The sequence below is a fragment of the Theropithecus gelada genome, chromosome 19, assembly GCF_003255815.1.
Source record: "Theropithecus gelada isolate Dixy chromosome 19, Tgel_1.0, whole genome shotgun sequence".
NCBI lineage: Eukaryota > Metazoa > Chordata > Mammalia > Primates > Cercopithecidae > Theropithecus > Theropithecus gelada.
The window spans coordinates 48,665,813-48,691,041 of NC_037687.1; the positions used below are offsets into that span (position 1 = coordinate 48,665,813).

General features: G+C 48.7%; 1 protein-coding gene across 2 annotated transcripts in view; it reads left to right on the forward strand.

Moving 5' to 3' along the window:
* The window catches only part of TSHZ3 (teashirt zinc finger homeobox 3), a 75,481-nt gene extending 57,968 nt beyond the window's left edge, over positions 1-17,513 (forward strand). For both annotated transcript variants that reach the window (XM_025368977.1, XM_025368978.1), the window contains exon 2: positions 12,698-17,513. In XM_025368977.1, the coding sequence (XP_025224762.1) occupies positions 12,698-15,903 (3,206 nt within the window). In that variant the 3' untranslated portion in view covers positions 15,904-17,513. The remainder of the gene's footprint in view (positions 1-12,697) is intronic.
* Positions 17,514-25,229: the final 7,716 nt, after the last annotated feature.

The window sequence follows — 25,229 nt, forward strand, 5'->3', positions numbered from 1 at the left end:
CTTGCAGAGGCCCATTTTAAGGACTGTTCCCAAATTTTCACAGCCTGCTGCCCAATTCTAAAGGTGCTTTTCCCAGGTTTTTAGATCACCAAGTGTATAGGCAGGCAAGAGTTACTTGGTTCCTTAAGCTGCCTCAATGAGCTGCCTCGTTAAAGACATCAGCTACCCCCTGAGAATCCCTCTGCTCATGTATGCAATTTGAGAAAGTCAAGCACATCCCCTGCCCCTAATAATTTGCCTGATTCCTATTCCACCAAGATGAGATAATCTTTTCTTTGGATGAAGTTATTCTTCTAATTTATTGGATTCAATATAGGCCAGGGTTTACCTTATGGATTTTGTAGAATAAAAGGTAAAAAGGACATTGGGAAGAGATTCAGACCCTGGATTCTTTATTCTGAGAGAGCAGTGTACTTGGGAATGTATTGAACTCAAAGAGGAATGGGAGTACAGCACCCACAGGCAGCTTACTTCCTTCACCACTCTTGAAAAAATGCACCCTGGCTCCAGAAACCATGTTTCACTTGATAGACCATCGCCGGCTACCAGGCCAAACTGATTGCTGTCAACCCAGACATGGCCCTACCATCCAGCTGGCTGAATGATGACTCTACCCTGTAGCTTAAATGGATTAAGGTGATTTCAGCAATGAAGCACTCCTCCAGGGCACAGAGAGTGAGCGTATGGACTTCCCATGACAGCATACTGGTGTGTTCTTCCACGGTGGGTTTGGTGCCCAGTCAGTTTAAATGTGCTTGAAGCCAAGGACAGTAGGTGACTCAGATGGTCCCCGAAGTGAGTATTTATTTATTCTTTGTTATCTGAAGATTTGTCTGAGGCAGTGGTTTTTGTCCTGCGAATGCAACCTTGATACATTTATTTTTGTTTGCACTGAGGTTGGCGCCCACACTGCAGCAGAGCAAGCCCCCCAGAAGGCATTGGAAGAGAGACATTGTAGAGATAGGGAAGCTGCCTTCTCTTTCTGATCTTGGAGAGCCTCCTAATGTTCTGTCCTCCTCCTTTTCTGAGCCATCCCCCTCATGAAGAGTGCTGGGAAGGGAGGGAGATTGTTCTGGGGAGGAGCTACTGAGACGGTGGCACAATGGGGTCCTTTCATTGCAGCAAGAATTCAAAGAGAGAAGCTTCAGGCAGTGTCTTTCTTCACTCAGTTTTGGGAGCCCCAGGTTTGGCTTCTGGAACTCTTGGACTCTTGTTTCCCATCACTGCTGGAGGAACAGGACTCATCCTGGGTTCTGAGTCTTCTGAACTGGCTGGGGCTTCCAGCAGCTGGGAGGTGTCCTGGGAAGCCTCGCTGCCGTGGGTTCCCTAGAGGAGCAGCCGCAGCCTGTCATTGGCTTGTGCCACCACTGGCCACAATGGCTGTGCTAAAGCATGGTGTTTCCTTATTCACACTGACTTTATTCACCAATCAGCTAATGCCATGCTTTTCTTGGCATGAAAGCATTGCAGCTTTATTAACACAGGGATACCAAACTGAACAAGCATTCGTCTCTCACATTACATCAAATTAGCGTGTACAAAATTAATATTCCTGACCTTGCTAGTGGGAAGAGCAATCAATCTAGGGGAGGTTGTCATCCCACCGTGGCCAGCCTTCTGCAGAAGTCATGGCCATTACAGCTGCAGCCACTTTTCCTTCCCCCAGAGCCAAACCATGCCCTTCTGGACCCTCTGGCCCTTGGGTATTGCCCTGGTTTCTGAGGAGCTCCAAATCCTAGCAGTGATGCCTGGAAGGTCCCTAGTCTCCCTGGTACCATCCAAGAATGCCATTCTCTCCTTGTCCCTAGAGGCCATGGCTTCCATCATCCTAGGTGACATCTGTAGGTGACTCCAGGTGCCCAGGTGGATGGGTGGAGAAGACTTGTGTTCCCCACTGAATTGTCACTTCCTGGGTACCAGGTATAAACAGTCCTCTAGAATGCTTTCTTCTCCCTGCTTATTTAATAATTAGACAGAGGCCCAACATTCAATCCAATCATATTGGTACCCCCCAGTGTGTGTTTAGCTAAGCCCCCTCCACTCCATCCCACACTTCCCCCTGCCATCTCCTCTCTCTCTTTGCACAAAAGGGAAGTCCTGCCTTCATACTGCTGCTTTGAGCCCCTCCTGGTCGAGAGCCAAGAAGGTGCACCTCCATCTTGATTTTTCATGTTCTCTGAGGGCTGGGGGAATGTGTTTGGTTAGGGGCAATCCAGGCCTGAGCATCCTTCCTGTCTGTCTACCCTTCCTACCCACCAGGGCTCCAGGCCAGGTCTAGGGGCAGCTGCCTCTGAGCAGCCCATTGTGTGGGACCTCAGGACATCTGGGGATAGCTCTAGGCCCCACATCGGGTTGTCAGACACAGCTGATATGGCAGGTGTGGTTCCCCTGAGGAAGGAATCCCCTTGCTTCATCATAGCAAGGTGTGCAACACGTTTGTACAGCAGAGAGCCCCATGTAAGCGTAACCCAGGGGCACAGTGTATGAGGCACTTCCGTGACTCCTTTGTCAAGCAGAAATTCTTGTGTCAAATGGATCAGTTCATCCAGATTTTCCAGGTGTATTGAGAATAAGCTGAGATTTAGGCGAAATTTTCTGGGGACTTTGAGCTCTTTCGCTGACACAGAGGAAGGTGATTCAAGGCAGACGCCCAGCGGAAAGGGGGACTGGGCTCCGCCTGGAGGAGAAGGCGGCCCAGCTTGGGAGCTGGGGGCTACAGGGACAGTGGTAGCCAATCTGAGAGCCAGTGTCTGAGGTGGCTGCCCCAGCCAGCACTGTGCTGCAGGGCATCTGGCTCCAACTCCCACCCCTGGGAGTGGGGCACTGGGGATCTCCAGTCAGATCCATGCAGTTGGGTGGAGAGGGGCTGAGTCCATGGTCCTGCCCGCTTCCTTCCTAGAATTCCTATACCAGGAACCGGGGCCTGGGGAGGAGAGCTGTGCGTGGTCAGGAGTGCTAATGCTGCAGGCGTGCGTCTGACATCGTCTCTTCCTTCCTCGCCTCCTTTCCTTGCCCTCCATTTCCCTCTCTTTTTTCTTCCCCTTTCTGTCTGGCTTTCTTCCTTTTCTGCAGCCGCCATTTTAAGGCTGCCCAGAGGGAGGAGGCACAGAACCCACAGTGGGAGCTCTCACCCCAGCAGGGCTTGGTGCTGGTCTTCCCACCTCCTCCTTTCCTGAAAGGCAGCAAGGTCAGCATAGAGGGTCTGGGAGACCCAGAGGCTTTTACAAGAGGAGGGGTGACCCTAGGGGCCATCCCCTGGCCCTGCCTCCCAGATTCCCGACAGCCGCACGGCCCCTGTGCAGTTGGTGCACCTCTATTTGCAGAGTTTCTTTAACTTGGAAAAGTCCTTTATGCCCACTCCTTATGAAATCCTTGGTTGCCTGCAAACACCTGGGAGGCGGATGTGGCCAGTTGCATCTTCCCATTCCTTCCTCCCGTTTGTTGATGAAGAAACTGATGCTCACAGACGTGAAGTCAGTCATCACAGCCACAGGACTAATCCATGGCAGGGCAGAAGCTGAGACCCAGGGCCTCCCTGCCTAACATCACGTTGTTTCCCAGAGAAAAATGTGATACAGAAACATCAGGTCCTGCCTGGCTCCATGGCTCATGCCTGGAATCTCAGTGCTTTGGGAGGCTGAGGCTGGAGGATCACTTGAGGTCAGGAGTTCCAGAGCAGCCTGGGCAACACAGCAAGACCCCAACTCTAAAAAAAGATTGTTTTTAATCAGCATATTGGTGTTTACCTGTAGTTCCAGCTACTAGGGAGACTGAGGTGGAAGGATCACTTGAGCCCAGGAGTTCGAGGCTGCAGTGAGCCATGATCACACCACTACACTCCAGGCTGGGCAACAGAGCAGAGAATCGGCAGGTCCTCTCCAGAGTCCAACTACTGCCCTCCTGGATGGCTCGCCACATTGGGTTGCTGTGGCTTTTGAACTGTCCCCTCCTGTCTCCTCCTGCCATTTCCTTGGGGTCTGCTCTGTTGTGGGCCCAGGTGTGAGGGAGGCAGGTAAGTGGGGAGTGAGAAGTGGTCAAGATGCCTTGTGAACATCTTGGCATTTTTCCTTATCCAAGCACATTCTGCAGCAGAGAAGAGGACTTCGTGGCTGCTGAGGGCTTAGGCATGTGTTGAAGTTGATTCTGGCTCTGAGGAAAGGGCAGGAGGGTCTGCAGAGACTGGTGTGCCTGAGTCCTGGAGAGTCTGCCTGAGAAAACACACCTGGCAGCCACCTTCCCAAACCATTCGACTAGTTAAATTCTTATTAAAAAACAAACAAACAAGAAACAAACAAAAAACAATAAAACACTCTTATCCTGGCGTGGTATCTAGTGCCTGTAGTCCTAGCTACCCAGGAGGCTAAGGTGGGAGGATGGCTTGAGTCCAGGAGTTTCAGGGCTGCAGTGAGCTGTGGTTGCACCACTGAACTTCAGCATGGATAACAGGGCATAACCCTGTCTCAAAAAAAAAAAAAAAAGAAAGAAAGAAAGAAAAAGAAAAAAAAAATCACCCTGTGTTGTTTGAAAATCTGAGTATTCAGAGAAGCAGGAGGAAAGGAGGCCCGGAGTTCCCAGCATTAGAACGGACCCATACGGGCTCCCCTAGGTCCATCCTCTTTTACCTTGGTGGCCATCCTGAGGGCCGCTTCTGCACCAGAACTCAAGACTCCAGGCCCTCTTTGTCATAGAGTCCTTTCCAGAAAATAACCTCTTTCATCCTTGTCTCTTCTCAAAATTCCATCACCCATGTTCTCTCTCTCCATTCCTACCTCCCATGCCCCTCAGTAGCCTCTCTCTCCCCGACCCCAACCCTAGTGGGTCCTTTTCCTCTCCCATCTCTCTTTCTCCCTCTGTCCTCTCTCTGCTGGGCCCCCTCCTGTCTCTCTGCACCCTTCTTAAACCCAGGATGACTTGATGGCCCCTTCCCTCTTCGGTCCTTTCTTCTCCTTTCTCTCCTTTCCCCACCTCTTCCTCTCCCTCCTGCCTCTACTCTTTCCTCCATCACAGTCACAGGGATCCTTATGGATGGATGATGACCAGAGGCACTCATTGCAGAGAGCGGTGCTCTTCTGGACTATCCCTAATAAGAAGACATGGGAAAAAGGAATCTGTAAAAAGTTTTAGCCGGCAAAGCACCTTCCCAGGGAAAACAGAGGGTTATAACTTCAGAACCTTTATTTCAGTCCAGAAAATGCTAACGTTCACAGGGCAGTGTACCTGGAAATTGCATTGGGAGGCGGCACACAGCCATGCTTTCTTTTCCTTTCTTCCCACCCACACCCAGCGCCCCCTCCCACCCTGACTTGCCCATCCGTGGCCCCCGTGGCTGGAGAGTGCAGGTCCCAGCCAACACTTCCTCTTCATCTTTTGGGAGAGATTTTTAGCTGTGTGATGAAGGTAATTCCACCTTGTCCAGAAATGAATTCTGTTATGCCCCAGCTTACTGTTTTATGTTTATGTGACACACATTAGTTTCTTTTTACCTAGAGATTGAATTTAGTTAATGATGACAATAAATATTAATGAAGGTATTGGTGTCTCCAGACCCTTGATGGCCACAGTGGACTGGCTGTCTTCTCTCCCTGGACATGATATGTCTGTCATCCCTGCATCCACAGTGTGGAAGCCACACCACTGGTGAGCTGGGGGTGGGGATGCTGGATCCTCCTGGAGGGGTAGGTGTGGATCCCACTGGGGGAGTTGAGAAGGCTCTGCCTGACTGCCCACTCCTCATTCCGAGGATAGGGCGCTCCCTCCCACATGTCCTGTGTGGTCCCCTGACACTGGACTCGGGGTGTGGGTCTTAGGAGTTCAGACAAATGTCCCATCTACCTCCAGTGACTCATCCTGAGGGGCTGCAGCGGAGGGTTTGGGGTCAGAACTGGTTCCTCAGTGCAAGTGTGCTGTGGAACTAGCCAGAATCCCCGTTTCCTTGTCTGCAAAATGGAGATGATTTTTCCACCTTCCTTGACCATTGAGAGGATCAGATGCAATGAATGTATGAATGTGAACACGGTTCCTAAACTTGTTCCTATTAGGCAGGATCCGTGTTTTGTGTGTGTGTGTGTGTGTGTGTGTGTGTGTGTGTGTGTGTGTTCCCCCCGTCATGTGGGCTTCCAAGGTTGTTGGGCTATAGAACTTTGCAGAAAGCTTTCGTAAGTTTGGGAGCTTTTATTTCTCATCCATGTGTGTCTCTACCCAGGAGTCATATTCGGTTCTGTGCATGCCAAGTTCTTCGGTTCAGGCAGTTGTCTGGAAATGTGTCCTTGGCACTCAGCTCTTGAGAGATCGATGGCTGTCTTGCTGCTTTAAGCACACAGTCTTCATTGGTGGGGTAAGGAAAGCGAGATGTGTGTGGGGAAGCGGGTGCAGCCATTCCGCAGGGACTCACATCTTGAAGAGAGACTCTTTCAACAGAGGGACTTGGAGAAGCGTGGAAGGCGGGTGCCCAGTCGGCCCCTCACTTACTAGTCCCTGATCATTCCTGAGAACTTCTTTGCATCTTTGCAGCTGTTGGTTTGGTTTGAATGAGAACCTCCTCCCCCTCACAGTCCAGCTGCCTCTTCCATGGGCGTTGGCAGCAGAGGTTCCCATCTTATTTGCTTAAGAGAAAAGAAGGATGGCGGGATGATAATGCATTCTTTTATTTTTCTTTCACTTTCACTTTTCCTTTTTTTTTTTGAGATAGTGGCTCGCTCTGCTGCCCAGGCTAGAGTACAGTGATGATCTCGGCTCACTGCAATCTCCACCTCCCAGGTTCGAGCAATTCTCATGCCTCAGCTCTCAAGTAGCTGGGGCTACAGGTGCCCGCCACCATGCCTGGCTGATTTTTTGTATTTTTAGTAGAGACGGGGTTTCACCGTGTTGCACAGGGTTGTCTCAATCTCCTGAGCTCAGGCAATACCCCAACCTCGGCCTCCCAAAGTGCTAGGATTATAGGTGTAAGCCACCATGCCTGGCGTACTTTTCCTTTTTTTTTTTTTTTTTTGAGACAGAATCACTCTGTCACCCAGGCTTTAGTGCAATGGTGTGATAATAACTCGCTGCAGCCTCAACCTCCTCGGCTCAAGTGATGCTCCTGCCTCAGCCTCCTAAGTAGTTGGGACCACAGGCACAGGCCACCATGCCTTGTTAATTTTTTAAAGAATTATAAAGATGGGGTCTGGCTGCATTGCCCAGGCTGGTCTTGAATTCCTGGGCTCAAGCAATTCCTTCACCTCGGCCTCCCAAATGCTAGGATTATAGACAAGAGCTACTGCACCTAGCCAATAATGCATTCCTGAAGAGGGTATTTGAGTGTGGACACAGCTTGGGGGGCTCTAATGCAAGGAGACCACCGACTGGGGTGTCTCCTCCCATCTTCCTCAGTGGTGGGTTCTGTCATCCTGTCTACCTAGAGACCCTTCCTCACAAAGTGGCATTGCTGAATGTGCCAGTCACACTCAGACAGAACTTGCCTAGGATGGACTTTGGGTCTCACCCCAGCACATCTGCTTTGCATTGGGACTGGCTGGACTCAGGATCCCCTCAGGATGTTTTGGCAGCTATTTAGGAGGTGTGAAGCAGCCGTCTAAGATATTCATTCATTCATTCATTCATTCATTCACTCATTCATTCATCCCACTGACATGTATTGAGTGGCCACTCTGGGCCAGACGGTAGGGTTGCGGCTGATATCTGCGGTGTGGGTGTGTGGGGTCTGGTCCTGACCACACAGAGCTGACAGTGTGTTGGAATCTCTGGCTGTAGACAAGTGATCCTCATGGCTAAGGGGACAAACACTGGAGTCAAAACCCTGCCATCCCCAAGAGCCTTTTCCCTGAGGCCCGGGGAAGGATGGGTTCCTGCATTCTCCACTTCACCGCATCTGCCCCGGGGTTTCCAGCAGAGGAGGCAGCGCTAGAAAGTGGGGAGTGAGAGATCTTGGTGCATCTCAGAAGCTGAGAGGGGCTGGAGGGGAACCGGGCAAATGGTGGAGGACTCCCTTCAGGGCTGCTTTGAGGAATTTGGATGTTCTTCCAAGCCCGGTGGGAAGTTACTGAGGGTGTTATATGGGGAGGTGACATGACCAGTGCGGTGTTCTATATTAATCTCAGCAGTTTCTGCTTGGAGATGAGATTAAAGGGGCTGGGGCTGGAGTCAGGGAGTTGGTTGGGGATGGGGTGAGAGATGCTAGTGACTGAACTGGGCCCATATGGGAGGCCGCAGAGAGGAAGGGGGGATCCTGTTGCAAAGGCTGTTACAACTCCTTGCTGGTGGACATGACCCCCCCGCTCACCTCCTTGAAATGAGATAGCCACTGTCCATTGCTCACCTCCTGCGCGCAAGACTAGGGATGTAAGGTTCCCTCCCTTAGAGAATTCAGACAAGAATGCGCAGAAAGTGAAGTAGCAACAAGGAATTTAAATACTCTCAAATACTGTTGGAGACAGTTGCGGAGTTTCCCAAGGTCATATGTGATACATTGTTGGGTCCAATCGGTGGACGGTGCCTGCCCCTGGGCTACTGAAGCCAGCCTGGTGGGGACCAGGTTCTCAGCAGCCCTGCCCCACACCCCTGTTGACTTCTCACCATCTGCACGGTGACTGGAGACACCTAGTCCCTCCTCCCCTCCTTGCCTGATCCAGGGCATTCGCTGTGCCAGCTGCCAGAGCCCGCCCTTCTCTCCAGCCAGGGGCTTTGCGTATCATGCTCAGTCTAGAGAAGAAAGCACTGAGGAACGATTCCACTTGCTGAGTGTTGGTGAGGTTGGCGTTTGCAGAGAATGAACCAGATTAAACGACTTTACAGCTCAGCTCTTTACCTTCTCAGAAGGGCCATAAAATGATAGACATGTAGCTGAGGAAGGACCTTACAAATATGACTGTGGTGCCCCGTATCATTCGGATAGGGAAATGGAGGCCTAGAGAAAGAAAACTGCACTGCTCAGTGTGCGGTAACCTGCCTGGCGCTTGTGGGAGCTGGATGCGTATTTGTGGAGTGCCTTTCATCCCTTAGTTCCCTCATTTCACTGGGTCCATTTCCATTTTCTAGAACATTTTTAAAGTTCAGTAATCAAGAGTATAAATATTCCCAGAGTAGTGAAATTATTGCAAAGCATGGTGGAAGGATGGGAATTTTCCCTTTATTTTTATGTATTTGTTTATTTTTGGAGACCGAATCTTGCTCTGTTGCCCAGGCTGGAGTGCAGTGGTGGGTCATGGCTGACTGCAACCTGCACCTCCCAGGTTCAAGCGATTTACCTGCCTCATCCTCTGGACTAGCTGGGACTACAGGCATGTGCCACCATGTCTGGCTAATTTTTTTGTATTTTAGTAGAGATGGGGTTTCACCATGTTGCCCAAGCTGGTCTCAAACTCCTGAGCTCAGGCGGTCTGCCTGCCTTGGCTTCCCAAAGTGCTGGGATTATGGGCATGAGCCACATCGCCCAGCCTTTCCCTTTATTTTAATGTGGAGGGGAGAACCAATGGGTAAAAGTCTTAGGCTCCACCTAAGGAAATACTTCTCACCTTCAGATCGGAAAAGAAAACGGTCATTTGAACAGGGAGTGAGGCCCACGTCATGACCATGAGGGTGTGCGTTTGTAAGGACCTGGGGTGTGCGGTGAGGCTTCCAGGACCCAGTTCTCTTTGGCACTGGAGCCTTTTAATTCTCCTCTGAGTTGGATCTTGTTCCCACCAGGGAGGTTGAGAGGTTGGCCTTTTCTTTCCATATCAATTTCCTTCTCAGTCAGCAGACTAATGACATTCTGACCCTGCTGTGTAATTTACAAAGCATATCAGAGCGTGTTGTGGGCCAGCCCAGGACAGGAGCTGGTCACGTCATTCATGGTGCCTGTGTTGGGGAGGAGTGCTCCGGACAGCTTGGGCTGGGTTCGTGCTTGTGCAGTGGGGGTGGGAAAGGCTCTAGCCATGGGGAGACGCATTGCCCCTGGGTGGGAGGTGGGCTGGCAGAGCCCCTGGGTTTCCCGCTCACCTGGTGGCCTGCACCCACAGAGGACTCTTTCATGTCCACTATTGGCTCTGCTTCTTCTGGCTGCTGGTGTCCTCTTGTAGTGGCTACTGTGGGGCCATTTCTCTCGCAGACTTAATTTCATGGGAGCTACTGTAATAGGAGCAAAATCCCCAGGGTGTGGGGTTTGTATTGCAGACTGTGGCTCTAGGAGGCATCTTCAGGAAAGAAGGGGCTTTGATATCTTCACCCATCTACACAGACCTGGGCATTTCCTTGAGTCTCAGTGGGAGGGACACCAGCCATGGGATTTCCTCCTCTTTCCCTGTTTACAGTGAAACCGTACTATGGAAACATCATGTATGCATGCACCCAGTGCACTTCTGCAGACAGTGGGCTGTGTCTAGCTAAACCCAGCCTACCCTGCTCCAGCGGTTCCCCAAGAGGATTATAAGACAGGTTGCAGACCCATCTGGAATCTCTGACCTCAGTCATACTGTGTGCCCCAGCTCGGGTAACAACCCATCCTTCGGTTTGCACAAGACTTAGTGAATTTCCAGGATGCAGGACGTTCAGTGCTGAAACCAGGACAGGTCCAGGCAAATTGGGACACTTGGTTATTCTTCATCGGCTGTTCTTCCTCCAGGACCGCCACCCCATTGGAGTTTTGAGTCCAGATATTTCTAGAATGTGCTGCACGCCGAGGAAGTCTGTTGAGGGGCAGGTGGGGGAGAGTGCAATGTCTTCTTTTCTTTTTCTTTTCCTGTTCTTTTTCCAACACATGCGTTCACAGTCTTCATTGTGACTAGCATAGGAACCTCCACTGGTCAGCGCTGTATTTTCCTAAGCATTTGGTCCTGGCCCTAGGAACACAGCTTTCGCCATCTTTATTTGTCATCTCAAAGTGCATGGCCTCAAACTTGAGGTTCCTCATAGCACTTCACACTCAGCTGACCGCAGCAGGGCACTCTCTTGTGGTCATTTGTAAAGAACACCCACAGCTCCTGGACAAGACTCTTGCTTAGTAGTTGGCAAATGAGCAGAAGTATCCCCTTCCTGCAGCTGGTGTGTGTACCTGGGACAGTTCCCATTCAAGTTCACATTACATCAGTGTTGGGATTCCATGTGTCTTGGCGTGGGAATCTTGGCACTCAAAGGAGGGGGCTTAGGAGCAAAAGAATCACACTTGTCCTGGAAGGAATGAGGGGGCCTGTCTGTTTGGCTTCAAGGGACTAATTTCACTCTTTTTGTTTGTTTGTTTGTTTATCGTTATTGTTGGTTTGTTTTCTGATGTGAAATGGAGCAGGGGCAAATCTTTAAAGTTGGTGGAGTCAATTCCACAAACAAAGCTTCCCTTCCTTTCTTAAGAGCTTTTTGTAGAAATCAGCCTTGCCATTCGCACTGCACCATTCCAACCATCTAACACACTTCACCACTGGCCTTTTGAAGCAAACAAGTATTTAGAAGCTGACAGGACAAAGTCACTTTATTTCCCCTTTTCCTTTACCTTGAAATTGTTCCTAGCCACAGGGCTGGCCACGCCTCATTGTCCAAAAAACTATCCTGATGCAGTATGCAGTGGCAGATCAGTTTAGTAAGGAATAACCCAAATCACTGAATGCAAGAGAATGAAAAAAAAAAATCACCCTGTTGCATTAACACTAGTATTCTCTGGGCTCTGCGTCTCTGGGCGTGCATCTTCCGGAACCTGCAGGCGCGTGCGTGGCCTGCCCTCCACCTGTGTGGGAATGCATGCTGGATTTACATCCCAGCTACATCGCTTCCAGAAAGACAGGATCTCTGTTGGATGCCCATGAAGCTTATACTGAGTAAATATTGACAAAGTAGTCTAAAGAGCAAACACTTTGACATTTGTAAGGTCCACTGGAAGGTCTTGTATATATTTATACAGCAGGAATGAGCACCGAATACCAATTTTCCTGAACTTGTTCTGACATAATTCTGCATGGAGAGTGTGTGTGCGCAGGTGGCTGAGAACGGCTGAGTGTTCACATGGGGGACAGGGCTGGGGGCTGGGTGGTAGCCGGTCAGGGTATCTCCTCTCAACTGGAACGAACCCACACCTATCCCTGCCAGGAAACTTACCTCTAAGCTTTTCTGAGACCTGCTTTTCCAGAAGGAAGAAAGAAAAAAAAAGCCACAAAATCTTGTTTTTCCTTTATTACAATGGACGTACTTTTCTTTTTACTTGGTAAAAATTTTATTGATGTTTTTAGACTTTATATTTATTAAAGATTGAGCCTCAAAAATGTAATGAGTAAAAACTGCTTGCTTAATTTAAATTGTGAATCTGTCTGTTAAGAAATGCATTAGGGGTAGGAGAAGCATAAGACATATTAATTGACAGACAGGAACTGCTGTCTCTGAGGTTGATACAAGTAATTTATTACTTTAGAAATGAATGCCACCTCCAGAATGTGCTTCATTAATTTCAAATTTAGTTTTAATTTCAAGCTGTTGCCCCTTGAGAAGAATAAGGTGGCAAATTATGTTTGAAGAGCAGATTTTTTTTTTTTTTTTGCTCCAAAGAAACACCACATTTTAACTATTTAGTTTTACAAATACATGTGCCCATCTGGGTTGCTGTGTTTTCCTGAGAGCCCAGAACGTATTCTAGGTAAGATCAACACGTACTAATGCTTTTTTTTTTTTTCTTTCTCTCCTTCTCCCTCTCTCTCATCATTCCATCCTACCTGGCTCTCTTTCCCACCTGTTATCATGGCAGCCTATGTTTCCGAGGAGTTAAAGGCTGCTGCCCTGGTGGATGAAGGTTTAGACGCAGAGGAGCATACGGCAGATGGAGAGCCCTCAGCCAAGTACATGTGCCCGGAGAAGGAGCTCACCCGGGCCTGCCCCAGCTACCAGAACTCCCCGGCCGCTGAGTTTTCCTGCCACGAAATGGACAGCGAGTCACACATCAGTGAGACCAGTGACCGAATGGCTGACTTTGAAAGCGGCTCCATCAAGAACGAAGAGGAGACCAAGGAGGTCACGGTCCCACTGGAAGACACGACCGTGTCGGATAGCCTGGAGCAGATGAAGGCCGTGTACAACAACTTCCTCTCCAACTCCTACTGGTCCAACCTCAACCTCAACCTGCACCAGCCCTCCTCGGAGAAGAACAACGGCAGCAGCAGCAGCAGCAGTAGCAGCAGCAGCAGCTGTGGCAGCGGGAGCTTCGACTGGCACCAGAGCGCCATGGCTAAGACGCTGCAGCAGGTGTCGCAGAGCCGCATGCTCCCGGAGCCCAGCCTCTTCAGCACCGTGCAGCTGTACCGGCAGAGCAGCAAGCTCTATGGCTCCATCTTCACGGGGGCCAGCAAGTTCCGCTGTAAGGACTGCAGCGCCGCCTACGACACCCTGGTGGAGCTGACGGTGCACATGAACGAGACGGGGCATTACCGCGACGACAACCACGAGACCGATAACAACAACCCCAAGCGGTGGTCCAAGCCTCGCAAACGCTCCTTGCTGGAAATGGAAGGGAAGGAAGATGCCCAGAAGGTGCTGAAGTGCATGTACTGTGGCCACTCCTTTGAGTCCTTGCAGGATTTGAGTGTCCATATGATCAAAACAAAACACTACCAAAAAGTGCCTCTGAAGGAACCCGTCACTCCTGTCGCCGCCAAAATCATTCCTGCCGCTCGGAAGAAAGCTTCCCTGGAGCTGGAGCTCCCCAGCTCCCCGGATTCCACAGGTGGAACCCCCAAAGCCACCATCTCAGACACCAACGATGCACTTCAGAAGAACTCCAACCCTTACATCACGCCAAATAACCGGTACGGCCACCAGAACGGGGCCAGCTACGCATGGCACTTTGAGGCCCGGAAGTCGCAGATCCTGAAGTGCATGGAGTGTGGGAGCTCGCACGATACCCTGCAGGAGCTCACGGCCCACATGATGGTCACTGGCCACTTCATCAAGGTCACCAACTCGGCTATGAAAAAGGGGAAGCCCATTGTGGAGACGCCCGTCACGCCTACCATCACAACCCTGCTCGACGAGAAGGTCCAGTCCGTGCCCCTGGCGGCCACCACCTTCACGTCCCCCTCCAATACACCTGCCAGCATCTCCCCAAAACTGAATGTGGAGGTCAAGAAGGAAGTCGACAAGGACAAAGCAGTCACCGACGAGAAACCCAAGCAAAAGGACAAGCCTGGCGAAGAAGAGGAGAAGTGTGACATCTCTTCCAAATACCATTACTTGACTGAAAATGACTTAGAAGAGAGTCCCAAGGGGGGGCTCGATATCCTCAAATCCCTGGAAAACACAGTGACATCCGCAATCAACAAGGCCCAGAACGGCACTCCTAGCTGGGGGGGCTACCCCAGCATCCATGCCGCCTACCAACTTCCCAACATGATGAAGTTGTCCCTGGGCTCGTCGGGGAAGAGCACGCCCCTGAAACCCATGTTTGGCAACAGTGAGATTGTCTCCCCGACGAAAAACCAGACCCTGGTGTCTCCACCCTGCAGCCAGACGTCCCCCATGCCCAAGACTAACTTTCATGCCATGGAGGAGCTGGTGAAAAAGGTCACTGAGAAAGTTGCCAAAGTGGAGGAGAAGATGAAGGAGCCGGATGGGAAGCTTTCCCCGCCCAAGCGGGCCACTCCCTCCCCCTGTAGCAGCGAAGTCGGGGAGCCCATCAAGATGGAGGCGTCCAGCGACGGGGGCTTCCGAAGCCAGGAGAACAGCCCCAGCCCCCCACGGGATGGGTGCAAGGATGGGAGCCCCCTGGCGGAGCCGGTGGAGAATGGGAAGGAGCTGGTGAAGCCCCTGTCCAGCAGTTTGAGTGGCAGCACGGCCATCATCACTGACCACCCGCCCGAACAGCCTTTTGTTAACCCTTTGAGCGCCCTGCAGTCAGTCATGAACATTCACCTGGGCAAGGCTGCCAAGCCCTCCCTGCCTGCCCTGGACCCCATGAGCATGCTTTTCAAGATGAGCAACAGCCTGGCGGAGAAGGCCGCTGTGGCCACCCCGCCGCCCCTGCAGTCCAAGAAGGCAGACCACCTCGACCGCTATTTCTACCACGTCAACAACGACCAGCCCATAGACTTGACAAAAGGGAAGAGTGACAAAGGCTGCTCCTTGGGTTCAGTGCTTCTGTCACCCACGTCCACAGCCCCGGCAACCTCCTCATCCACGGTGACAACGGCAAAGACATCTGCCGTCGTATCATTCATGTCAAACTCGCCGCTACGCGAGAATGCCTTGTCAGATATATCCGATATGCTGAAGAACTTGACAGAGAGCCACACGTCAAAATCCTCCACTCCTTCCAGCATCTCCGAGAAGTCTGACATTGATGGGGCCACTCTGGAGGAGGCTGAGGAGTCGACGCCTGCCCAGAAGAGGAAGGGCCGCCAGTCAAACTGGAACCCCCAGCACCTCCTGATCCTCCAGGCCCAGTTTGCCGCCAGCCTCCGGCAGACCTCGGAAGGGAAGTACATCATGTCAGACCTGAGCCCCCAGGAGCGGATGCATATCTCCAGGTTCACCGGGCTGTCCATGACCACCATCAGCCACTGGCTGGCCAACGTGAAATACCAGCTTCGAAGGACAGGTGGAACAAAGTTCCTCAAAAACTTGGACACTGGCCACCCCGTCTTCTTTTGTAACGACTGTGCGTCTCAAATCAGGACTCCTTCCACGTACATCAGTCACCTAGAATCACACTTAGGCTTCCGGCTACGGGACTTATCCAAACTGTCCACCGAACAGATTAACAGTCAGATAGCACAAACCAAGTCACCGTCAGAAAAAATGGTGACGTCCTCCCCCGAGGAGGACCTAGGGACCTCCTATCAGTGCAAACTTTGCAATCGGACCTTTGCCAGCAAGCATGCTGTTAAACTTCACCTTAGCAAAACACACGGGAAATCTCCGGAAGACCACCTTCTGTATGTCTCTGAGTTAGAGAAGCAGTAGCATTTGCTTTTGATAGAAGGGACTGCAGTTTGCTTTGAGGGAAACTGTGGAAGGCACCTTCAGGCCCCCCCCTCTGACTTGTTGTTCTTGGCACATGTTCTTATTTTAACTGCAGAGAATCACTCTGGGCTGGACCGTTTTGTATAACTGTACAGTGTTTAATAGAGGTGCATAATCAGCTGTTGTTACTGGTAAAATATGAAGGTTAAAATGCAGTGGTAAGTGTTTGGAACTTTGTGTAAATGGGATTTAGTTGTGAGCATCCTGCCGATGCTTCAAGCTGCATGCATTAACAGACAGTTTAATTAAGCATTTATAACGAAATCAGGCACACTTTTTCCACGAGACTCGAGTGTGCTGGCATTTCTCACCCTTTCATCTTTAGCCCTCTGAGTACTTTGAAGCACTTTTGCATTAATTTGGTTAAAAAATAAAATAAAATAATAATAATGTATGAAGCTCTGTTTTTTAAACTCCTTACCAGCTTAGTTATAATGAATAATATGAACCTCCATTTATGCAGGTCTGCAGGGGTATAACACGCCTTGAAATTTAAAAGAATATTATTTTCACATTGAAACATAGATGTATATATTGTATAGATTTCAGACTCTCTTATGAAAAAAATGTGATTGTGGTTAAATGACCTTTTTCTTGCATTTATAGCAACAGTGTTTTATGCACCTGCTGTGCTCTGGGCATAAGCTGTGCCTATGTATAGTGTATATTTCTTTTTTTCTTTTTTTTTTTTTTAAGGTCTATGGGTTTTGTTTTTTACATGCAAACATTGTAAATTATACAGAAGATACCACAGATAGCATTTATAAAGTATACAGAAACATTATCTGAAAGCAAAGTATGATAGTTTGTTTTGCTATACAGTACATCTATATTGATAGAGGTTCATGTTTAAATTATACATATTTATTAGCATCGTATTATCATTTGTTTTGAGCAGTCTGAATAAACGAGACCGGGAAAAACATCCCTGGCAGGCATCATAACTATTTTGCACATGATTTTTAAAGGTATTTATTAGAAATCAAAGAACGCTCAAAATAAACTCAGTGCTCAAAGGGTTAAGTCTATTTGAAAAGGTTAAAAAAAAAAGAACAAAAAAAAAAAGAACTTGTACTGTATTTCCTAAACATTGATAAAGCCTTTAAAATGTTTGTACTGTAATACTTTGCTTAAAAGTCACGAGGCATTCTGTGATCCAACCTCTTTCACTTATTTATAAGCCCTCTTGGTTGCTATTCCATATTGTAGGATGCCTTTCTATTTCAATTGGTAACTTTCTGTTTTGTTCTTCCTAATTATTCTCCCAAGATCCCACACTGCAGCTTTATCTTTAGGCTTATGAAAGGTAACCCGTGGTTACCGGCTCTCCAAGTGATTCTGTTCTTCTCCATTTTTGGCAGTTAATTTGCAGAAGTAACTGACAGCTGACACCATATGAGAACCTTTGTATAAAATATTGGCATGTAAACAGCACAGACACCGTAACACACTCTGTGCCCTGTTTGGTTGTTGACAATGAAGCACCATTATGTGACTCTTCATATAACCCTTTTTTCTACGGCAGCATTAAAATTGTCTTTTTGCTATAATTTTGTGTTGCGTTCACAATTATGTCTGAAATGTGCTACGACTAACGAGCACATTAAAATTAAATTGTATGCGATCTGTTTATGACGGAGCTGGTTGCTGCGGCTGCCAGGTGCTGGCAGTCGGAAGCTGTGCGTAAATCAGGGGGAGTTTTAGTGAACTTTGGCGTTTGGAGAGCGGGGAGCACTTACTCAGAGGCAGCTTGAATAGGATCTGCACCGAGAATAAACATTCACAAGAAAGGAAGACTTGCCTATAAGGTTAGATGCTCAGTGCAGAAGGGATATTGCCAGACCCCCAGATCAGAGCTTCCGGTCACACCTGGTGACCTGCAGGGGGGGCTGGGGTTTGATCTCCCTTCTGGATGCTCGGGGGTGAGGGGCCTGCGCTGTCGAGGAGGCTGATGGGAAAGAAAGCTTTGGAAGGGTGACTCCTTCCTGTTGACTCAGGATTTTCAAACAGCGGGAAACAGAACCAGTCGGGTCAGACAGACTTTGGGGTCCCAAGGTTCTCCCTCCTGTATTAAGACAGCCACAGATAAGCAGGCAGAGGGGTTGTGGGAGGAGACTGAACCCATCCACCGGAGGAGGGGGAGAGCATTTATATGATAATCACAAGCTTTTATTAGCCCCGGCAAATCATGCCAACAAAACGCTGGGAACATCATGTAAAATTGTAAAATACCTTTATTACTATATTCAAACTACTCTTGCAGTTATGCAGAATCATAGCTCCTAACCTAGAATTATACAAATGAGAGATGTATTACATCCATGTAATACATAAAACACCTCAACTTAAAAAAAAAAAAAAAGAAAAAGAAAAAAACCTCTTTTATTAAAAATTTAAATTAAGCCCTTTCAGAGATGTTCGGCAACACGCCTACGGTTTTTCCGCTCATCCCCACCCCTTTTTCTCAAGAGAAGTCCAAATTTTTCTGTCTACTCTATTTTCTCTCGGCATTCCATCTTTCTCCGGGTTTTTAGGGAGAAACTCACTACAATTTAAAATGAGTTTTTTTGGCAAATAGAGATTACTGTGCTAGCTAAGCTCTTGCCTTGGGATGTGGGCACACAGGTGGATTTTACGGACGGGCAGGGAAGAATGCAGGTTCCCTTTCTGGTGCAGGGCCTGTGCCAGGCCCCATCTTTTCTGTGGCCAGCCCTGGTTCTTTTCTGGCCCATTCTTTGTCCTACTGACCTTTACCTGGGAGGAGCTGAAGGACACGTACGCTTCCCTCCTGGACCGGCTCCCCACAGAACGCGTCTCAGGGGACAGAGACATCCTCCCTCCCGTGCCTTCTGCATCTTCACATCCTGGAGCCCAGATTTCCACTCTTGAATTTTTCACAGGTTAAATATAGCATCGGTTTATTAGAATCCAAAGTCCTGCATCTAACAGATTAAACTGACAACACTTCCATCACCACCAGGGCCCATGTGGCTTGAAAGGAGATGGGATTTGTACGAGTGACGGCGGAACCCCGCTCTTGACAGTTTGGGAGAAGGACTCGACACACTCTGCCCATCTCCTTCTCACCCCAGTCCCAGGATCATCTTCTGGGCTTTCCAATTTGGGGGTCGGTGTGGGGATTTACAAGCCAAGGTAGGCCTCAGATTCTCTTGCTCGTTTGACACCTTGGGCGTTTAGCCAGGAAAGGACTGCTCATATTCATGGGGGTCCATGAATTAATTTTACCTCTAGGGAAACATCAGAACTGGGCAGTAGGGCTCTAGGCATGAATGCAAACCTCACTTGGCACAATAACAACCCCATAAACCAGGCAGCATGGCGGATATGACTTGTTGGGATCTCACCCTACTTGGAAATCCAGGGCCATTTTGTCCTGAGGTTACCAAACCCTTGCCTGTCTAAAGATTGGGCCACTATCCAGAAGAACCTTCCACCCCTAGCCCAGAATGGCCCTGGTTTCCCTGAGATAAAACAGGAAGATGTAAAGTCTCACTCCGCGTCTGTTGTAGTTGTGCTCACGTTCTGTGGTTGCTGTTGCGAGAGTGAATGGAGGAAGGCATTGGTCGCCCAAGTCAGGCCTTTAAATGGGTGCAGGGAGGAGGGGGGATGTTACCAAGGGAGGGAGGTTTTAATCACAGGTGCACAGGTGACCCTGACCTCGCCCCGCCCAAGCCCCGGCTTGCTGCAGTCCTACTGTATATCTTCCGACCATCACATTTACGCAGTATCTTAAAATAACATTTGTGATAAATGTGCAATTTAACTAATTTATGGTGCTATGATGTGCTCAGGGCTACATGCAAGATGAAAATCTTAAATGGAGCTTGAACAGCTCACTTCACAACAAGAAATCAATATGCCACATCTTAGCGATTCGCTGCAGTCAACATTTAGCAAAAATATCAGTGATGTATCTTTAAGTTTTAGGCAGCAAGAATTCTATAATTAACCAAAATCCTTACATGTAAGTTAGAGAGGGTTGGTTATGATGAGGACCCAATCTCCCTGGCATCTCTGTTCTATTTTCATTCTGCAAAAGGAAAAAATATATATATTGATAACCACCAAACAGGCCCTTCTCTGCCCTGCGCTCAGACAGAGGTGGTATGTCCACAGCCTTCCCAGCTGAGTTCCGGGCAGCAGTCTCCGTGGTGCCTTCCTCAAGTTCCGACCGTTCCAGCTAGGAATGGTCCCCAACCCCTGACCGCCTACAGTTCCACAGAGGTGGTGACAAAATACTTAGAGAGGTAAAAAGGCCCCCTAAGTCGTCCAGCTCCATCTTGAGGAAGCAGGATTCTGAAGACAGAAACCCGTGAGTGGCAGAGAGACAGGAACTGACAGGAAGCCAGGCTGCATCAAACAAGTCCGGGATGAAAACGATCATCTTTAGACATTTCCAAGTCATCTAATAAAAATTTTTTTTTAAAATAAATCCAATGATTTTTTTTTTTTTTTTCAAATTCATCTGCCACAGTCCTTTTGAGATTGGAAAATTGCAATCGCGTTTCATTCTGTTGACTGTTTAGCAGGAAAATAATACACTTTGTATTAGAGGAAGCAATCATATCACTGAAAACATGCAAACTCCAACACTGCTCTTTAATAATAAATACTTTAACTTTAAAATAATAGCTATTATCGTCTTAGCTAATGGAGAAATTACCATCTTTACTCTGCCAGATAGTTATTCTTTTGGTAATGGAAACATGAGCCTCTTTCTCCCTGGGGATTTATTAGTGAGCACGTGTAATCTTTGGCAAAGGCAGCCTGAACATACATTTTCTCCTGGGACCCTGTGCTGGTGGATGCCTTTCAGCATTCAGCTGACCTCAGAAAACACAGAAAGGGTGCTCAGACTTGGACCTCCATGCAGTGCCAGGGCTCACTGGCCTTTGCAAAATACACTATAGTTAGCTCTGGAAATAATCTGGCTCATTTGGGTAGGGCTTCAGCACTGTGTCTTAGCATAAAGTTTCAGGGAAGACAACCTCATCTGTGACAGAAGCGACCCCACCTTCCCGCGTGCTGTGTGGCAGCTTTGTTGCAGCCAAGGGCTGGATTACGGGTGTCACTGCAGAGCAGCGATCAAACCTAGGTTGTTGTTTTTTTTTTCCAGGGAGTTTGCTTATTTTTCTCACACTCCATTGAGTTTCCACAAGCCAGAGGGAGACGCTGTTTGACTCACGGGCGCCATTTTTCTGTCCCTAAGGATTTGACAGGAGGCGACCCCCAGGAGGATTTTAAAGGCCAGAGAACCCTGGAACCGGTGGGCTTTCATGGTTCCAAAGCCCTGCATCCCAAAGCTCTGGATGATTCTGAGCCACATCCCCTGCCCTGCCAAGACAATAGATTAGCCAAATGGTTGGTTAGTGGCCTGACAGTCCATGAAGGCTGGAGCCGTACCAGACAGTCTAATGATGACTCAGTCCAGGTACTGCTGTGGACACCAGGGGTGGCTTAGATAAGTCCACAGCTTCTGGAGGCTCAGCACTGGGGTGTCAGTGCCCCACCTCTAGTCCAAAAATCCAGGTTTAAAAAAAATTAAATTCTAACAGTAGCAGATCAGAGATACTGCTTTTCTGCAACCTTTGTATAATGTCAGGTACTGACATATTCTTAATAAATCATTCCTGATGATTAAGGTGATAAGAAAGGTGATCCTTTTCCAGAGATTAACATCCACAATTAGCCAACTCAGGAAGTAGGATACATATACTTACCTTCTAATCTGTGCTGTCCAATATAGTAGACACTAGCCACATATGACTATCCAGGTTTAAATTAAATTAAAATTTAGTTCATCAGTCAGTCATACTAGCCACATGTGACTAGCAGCTACTCGTTGGAGAGCAGACACAGAACATTCCCATAATCATAGAAAGTTCCATTGGAAGGCCAGGCACAGTGGTCCATGCCTGTAATCCCAGCTCTTTGGGAGGCTGAGGTGGAAGAATCACTTGAGGCCAGGGGCAACATAGTGACCAACCTGGGCAACATGGTTTTGTCTCTACAAAAAAATAAAAAATAAAAATTAGCTGAGCATGGTGGCCTGCACCTGTAATCCCAGGCACTTAGGAGGCGGGGCTGGGAGAATCTCTTGAGCCCAGGAGTTTGAGGCTGCAGATTGTGATGAAAGAAAGAAAGAGAGAAGAAAAAGAAAGAAAGAGAGAGAAGGAAGGAAGGAAGGAAGGAAGGAAGGAAGGAAGGAAGGAAGGAGAAAGAAAGAGAGAAAGAAGAGAGAGAGAGAAGAGAGAGAGAGAGAAGAAAGAAAAGAAAAAATTTCCATTGGATATTGGACAGTGCTTTCTATACCATGATTTACAAATCAGTTTCCTGGGTAAGAGCTTACACCTCAGTGATGTAAGCGTGTTTCCAGTTCATGAGTATTTCTAAAAATCCTTATCCTACCAATATGGGCACAGACAACATTCTCACATGCTAATATCTCTGATCAAAGCCAAGGACACACATAATTAACCTTGAGCATAAAATTATAAACAGAAGTGCAGGCATCGGTGTATGAAGTTGCAGATCATTCTCCCTGCTGTGGATATGATCTGGGCTGCAAACTCCAAAGCCCACAGATCTGATGGATGTAGTCGTGACCTTGCTCTGCCCTTAGTCAGTGATGAATCAGGCGGTCCCTGTGCTGTTCTTTGCGCCCCACGACTTGGAGACAGACTTGGCTCCATGACCGGCATGGCTGTCAGCCCCCATGCATGGGTACTGGGACTCCCTGCCCCAGGCACCGCTGCAGACCCCATTAGGCCTCTGTCCTGGCCTTTGAAGCCCCAGGCATCGGCAGAGGAGACCATCCTGCTTTCTTTTAAAAAATTAAAAGATATAAATGGGACTTCGGAATGACTTCTTAAATTTGGGGGGGTTAAGTTTTTAAATTATTGCATTTCAACATTTCACTTTCGTTTTTTTCTTCCACAGCAGGAATCCAGGGACACATTTATGACCGTCATAATTGTGAGTTAGAGATCTCCCAGGCCAAGTGAAATGAAATTATGAGAAACTGAAATCTGTTTTAATTGGAGCATTTATGGAAAAAAAGAAGTCAGTGTGGCTGCTTTTTTTTTTCCTTTATGTGACTCTCTTGTTCGTGGCCATACCTGTGTCCAGAAATCAGGGCTAGGTAAACTTGAGCCAAGAGACAGCTGGGAGGAAAAGAGAGAGAATGAGATAGGTGTGTCTGTCGGGAAGGAGTCATTTTCTTAGTTTAGAAAAAAATGGAGGTACAGTCGCTGGAGTTCCGCCTCAGTGACCATGAAACCGAGTCGGCAAAAGCTGAAGGACCCGGCTCCTGAAAGCCTCATCAGGGCTTGTCATTGCTCTAATGAATATCATTTAAATTGCTTTGTATATTGGTGGAGTTTGGATGTCGATTTAATTTGTGCATGTGTTTGAGTTCTTCTGCTTGGCTAGGCTAACAGAGAAGCAGCCGCCTAATGAAAACTGAGTTGGTGACAGTGTGATGAGCTGCAACCCAGTCAAATGAGTTTGAAGGGCTGCTATGACAGCCCTCAGAAAGAAGTGCATGTGGCTGAAGATAGAAGAAGGCGGCTTTCCTGCAATGTGTGGACGTGCTGGGCAGCAGGGGCTGCTCCGTGAAGCTGAGGTTACTGGGGATAGCACCTGTGGGGACCTCGCTCAGCCCAACCCACCCTCTCTCTAGTGGGTGCTGAGCTTGGGGCACAAGAGACTGTGTCTATTGAACTGGGATCTCAGGAATTCTCCCCTCCCTGTGTTGAAATGGCAGGTGGATGGATTTGCCAGGGGAGGCAGCCGTAAAGGTGAGACTCAGAGCCCATTTCTCCAGCAAGCCTTCCAGCCGAGATCGTACAGGAGGTCCTTCCTTATGTTTTGGTTACCCAAGAAAGCAGAGGCCTTCTCCCACATTGCTTTCAACCCAAGGAGTCGTGTCCTGATATTCTTCTCGGGTGGCACAAGCTCACCTCACTACTTTCTTCTTGTATCTGTCTCCCCAGCCATCCTGGGAGGGAGAAGGGCTGTAATCTCTGTAATGCCCATTCATAGATGAGGATTAGGGGATCAATGTCCTGGCCTGGGCCCCACAGTGTGAATCAGGAAGATCAGCCAGGCCTCTGTTTTCAGCAGCTTTAGAAACACGGAGCATCCACCCAGTGACAGCCTTACCCAACCCTCCCAACCCCTATCTCCAAAAGGGCCATGGTTCTGGAAGGAGTTTGACATTTGGCTCTTGTGTTTCAGTGAGACTAGGGCTTGGGTCTCCTGGGGCTCTGGTTTCATGAGAAGCACCCTGCCAACCCAGATTTTCCTGGGGGTACTGCACCAGTGGGTGGTCCCGGGGGGAAAGAGAGCACATAAAAGAAATTCAATTTCCCTGCTGTATTAGTCTGTTCTCACACTGCTAATAAAGACATACCCAAGACTGGGTAATTTATAAAGGAAAGAGGTTTAATGAACTCACAGTTCCACATGGTTAGGGAGGTCTCACAGTTGTGGAGGAAGATGAAGGAGGCACATCTTACATGGTGGCAGGCAAGACAGTGTGGGCAGGGGAACTCCCATTTATAAAACCATCAAATCTCGTGAGACTTCTTCACTATCACAAGAACAGCATGGGAAAGACCCACCCCTATGATTCAATTACCTCCCACCAGGACCCTCCCATGGTACATGGGGATTATGGGAGCTACAATTCAAGACGAGATTTGGGTGGGGACCCAATCAAACCATATCACCTGCCTTCTTACTGCACTTGTCAAAGGTGTGGCCATTGAACAGATGACTCCTACCTTCACTCTGCTCTCTCCAGCTTCTCATCTCAGCCTTCTCAAATGTTTTCAATATCCGCATTCTCAACAAGCTCAGCATAGTGCTCGGCAACAGTGATGCCAAAGGAGAAGTTGCTCTGAAAACCTGGCCACAGCCTCTGCTCTCTAAATGCCCTCTACCCTCACCCCTGTGTGACTTCCTTCCAAGGGGCAAGTGGGGACAAAGAGCTTCTGAAGTCCAGGAAAAAAAATGGGCTTATTCTCCTAAATGGGATTAACAAGTCAGAGATGTGAGGCACCCACCAGAAAGACCCTTCCCTCTCTTTCTAGCAGCCAAGAGATGGGGGAAGGGTGGATGGAGTGGGGGCAGGGGAAGCAAGGAGATGCTGAGGAGATGGTGCCTTGTGGTTGGGCCTGATGGAGGCTCTGGGGGCATGGGTAGGGAAAGGAGTGGTGGGGGATGGAGGGAGCTTCCGGACT